The 2,651-nt window shown below is 63.0% G+C and overlaps 1 protein-coding gene across 1 annotated transcript; it reads right to left on the bottom strand.

The window, feature by feature from the left end:
* Positions 1-68: 68 nt before the first annotated feature.
* On the bottom strand, positions 69-2,564 carry LOC122190796 (voltage-dependent L-type calcium channel subunit alpha-1F-like; the record flags this gene model as incomplete). The annotated part of the gene is made up of 8 exons (XM_042890878.1): positions 69-160; positions 285-368; positions 451-605; positions 683-786; positions 1,249-1,445; positions 1,946-2,098; positions 2,188-2,330; positions 2,425-2,564. Coding segments are annotated over 8 exons (1,068 nt in total), but the record flags the coding sequence as incomplete, so codon positions are not given.
* Positions 2,565-2,651: the final 87 nt, after the last annotated feature.

Here is a 2,651-nt window from a genome sequence, read left to right as displayed (position 1 = left end):
GGGGGGCTACAGGCACCGTGGGGGGGCTGCAGAGGGTCTGGAGGCTCGTGGGGACCCCAGGGTCGCGCTCACAGGCAGCGGTTGCAGGCGTTGGGCTGCACCTCCTCCTCACCCGCCGTCTCGGTGTTCACTGATGTCGTCTCGCTGCCGGGGAGGCTGGCTGTGGAGTCGGGGGAAGGGCGACATCAGTGCCCCACAAAGGCGGGGGGGGGCAGCCCCCAATCTACGGGGCACCCCCCCGATTTTAGGGGGTGCGCCCTTGTTTTTTGCCGCTGTCTCCTTACCGTGGGTGTCGGTGGAGTGGCTGGGGTGTCGCAGCCACTTGAGGCGAGGTTTTCGCTTCCCCATCAGCTCCTCGGCGGTCAGGCCTGCAGGGAAGGGGGACGACAAGGTGGCGAAAGGAATTGGGGGTGGGGGGGGATGCATATCTACCCCCCCTGGGTGACATACGGTGCTTCTCGTGCTCATCCTCGTCCCCCTCCAGGTCCTCGGCCTGTGTGATCCAGTCCATGTAGCCCCGCAGGTCCTCCTCCAGCTGCTGCTTCTCCCGCAGCTTCTGGAAGTCGCCGCGTGCTTTGGCCTTCTCACGCTCCTTGGAGAACTCTCTGATGGGATGGGCACGTGTGGCACATGCTAAGGACACGCTAAGAACACGCTAAGGACACGCTACCAGGCTGCTCACCCGCTCAGCACCCCCAGCACCAAGTTGAGGACGAAGAAGGAGCCGAAGATGACGAGGCTGACGAAGTAAATCCAGGGCAGCTCGTGGCCCATGGCATCCTGCATCTGGGGGGGGCACAACAGGGGGGTGTTGGGGTGGTCTCGGGGTATTTGGGGTCACGCTGGAGGCGGTGGGATTTGGGGTGACCCCATGGGTGACATTTGGAATGAGTTTAGGGGGATGGAATTCAGGGTGATCGCATGGGGTGGCATTTAGGGTCAATTTAGGGTGATCCCACAGAGTGAGTCTGGGTGTGGAGCATTTGGGGGTGATTTCAGCGGGTGTTATGGCACATTTGGGGATGAATTTGGGGTGACATTGGGGGAACTCTGGGGTGGCCCCACAGAGCAACACCGGGTGACCCTTGTGGTGGCTCTGGGTGATGCTGGGGCATCGGGATTTGTGGGAACCCCATAGCAGGGGGAAACGGGGGCCGACAAAGCAGAAAGGCAACGTGGTCTGGACACCCAATGGGGGGGAGGCACATTTTTGGGGTGTCCTCCACCCTCCCAGGGAGTGGGGCTCACCCAATAGAGGACGTCGGTCCACCCCTCCATGGTGATGCACTGGAAGACGGTGAGCATGGCGAAGAAGAAGTTGTCAAAGTTGGTGATGCCACCATTGGGGCCCTCCCAGCGGCCCCTGCACTCCGTGTTGTTCTGCAGGCAGGCCCGGCCGTGCCCCGAAAAAGCACAGGGGGAAGGGTCGTCCTCCGATTCCAGGTCTGGAGGGGAGGTCCAGGGGGGCCGTCAGTACCCCCACAATGGGGTTAGGGGGTGGAAAGGGGGCGGATGCGTGAGAGGTGGTGAGAGATGCCTCCTCTGTGTAGGGGAAGGGGAGGTTTGGGGTGGGGGTCTTATTGGGGGCAGCTCTAGGAGAGCTTTTAGGGAGAGGGGGGGTCCTAGCATACAGCTGTGGTGTGAGGCTGGGTGATGGAAGGGGGGTTGTGGAATCCTGGAGTTGAGGGGCTGGGGGTCTCACGTGATACAGGGGCAGGTGGCCAATATGGGAAGGGGGGTCTTGAGTAATTTTGGGAGGGGGGAGGAGGGCGGGGGGCCATAGAACCCCTCCTCTGGGAAGTGATTTCAGACAACGAGGGGCTCTGGGGAGTCCCAGAGATGGGAGATTGTCACAAAGGAGACATCCAGTGGGGGGGGGGGGGGGGGCCCCCGGGCCACCCCACGGGGGTCCCTCCAGGATATCCGGGGGGGGGTCACCCCTCACCAGAGCCGATGAAGAAACAGGTCTTGTGCATGCGGCCGATGAAGAGCTCGAGGCCAATGATGGCGTAGATGATGATGACGAAGAGAACCAGCAGGGCGATGTGCAGCAGCGGCACCATGGCTTTCATGATGGAGTTGAGGACGATGTGGAGACCTGGGAGAGGCCGGGAGGGGTCAGCAGGAAGCTTGAGGACTGGGGGGGGGGGGTGAATGCACAGATAAGAGCCCCCCTCCCCAGCTCACTGGGAACCCCAGAGACGAGGCGGAGGGGCCGCAGGACGCGGAAGGCGCGCAGAGCTTTGACGTCGAAGCCGCCCGGTTTGCCGCTCATGTGGTGAGCCTCACCGGGTTTGTGGGACACCTGCTCCAGGATGACGCTGAAAAGCCTGAGGGGGACAACGAGGGGGGGGTCGCGAGGGGGGTCCCCACTTCTTTGTGTGCATCCAGCCCCCCTCCCTCCCCCCGAGGTCGGGGTCTCACCCCACGATGACGATGACGAAGTCCAGGAGGTTCCAGCCGTTGCGGATGTAGGCGCTGGGGTGCAGCACCAGCCCGTAGGCGATGATCTTCAGGAACGTCTCCACCGTGAAGATGATGAGGAAGACGTACTCCACTTGTTCCTATGGGGATGGGGGGGGACGACAAGGGACAGGGGTCTGGGGGGGGCTGCTGGCGTCCCCATGGCCGCTCCTCCCACCCTGGGGACG

The sequence above is a fragment of the Lagopus leucura genome, unplaced genomic scaffold (assembly GCF_019238085.1).
Source record: "Lagopus leucura isolate 7727_CA_CO unplaced genomic scaffold, USGS_WTPT01 34342-0_obj-0_obj, whole genome shotgun sequence".
NCBI lineage: Eukaryota > Metazoa > Chordata > Aves > Galliformes > Phasianidae > Lagopus > Lagopus leucura.
This window is presented reverse-complemented; position numbering and strand designations above follow the sequence as displayed.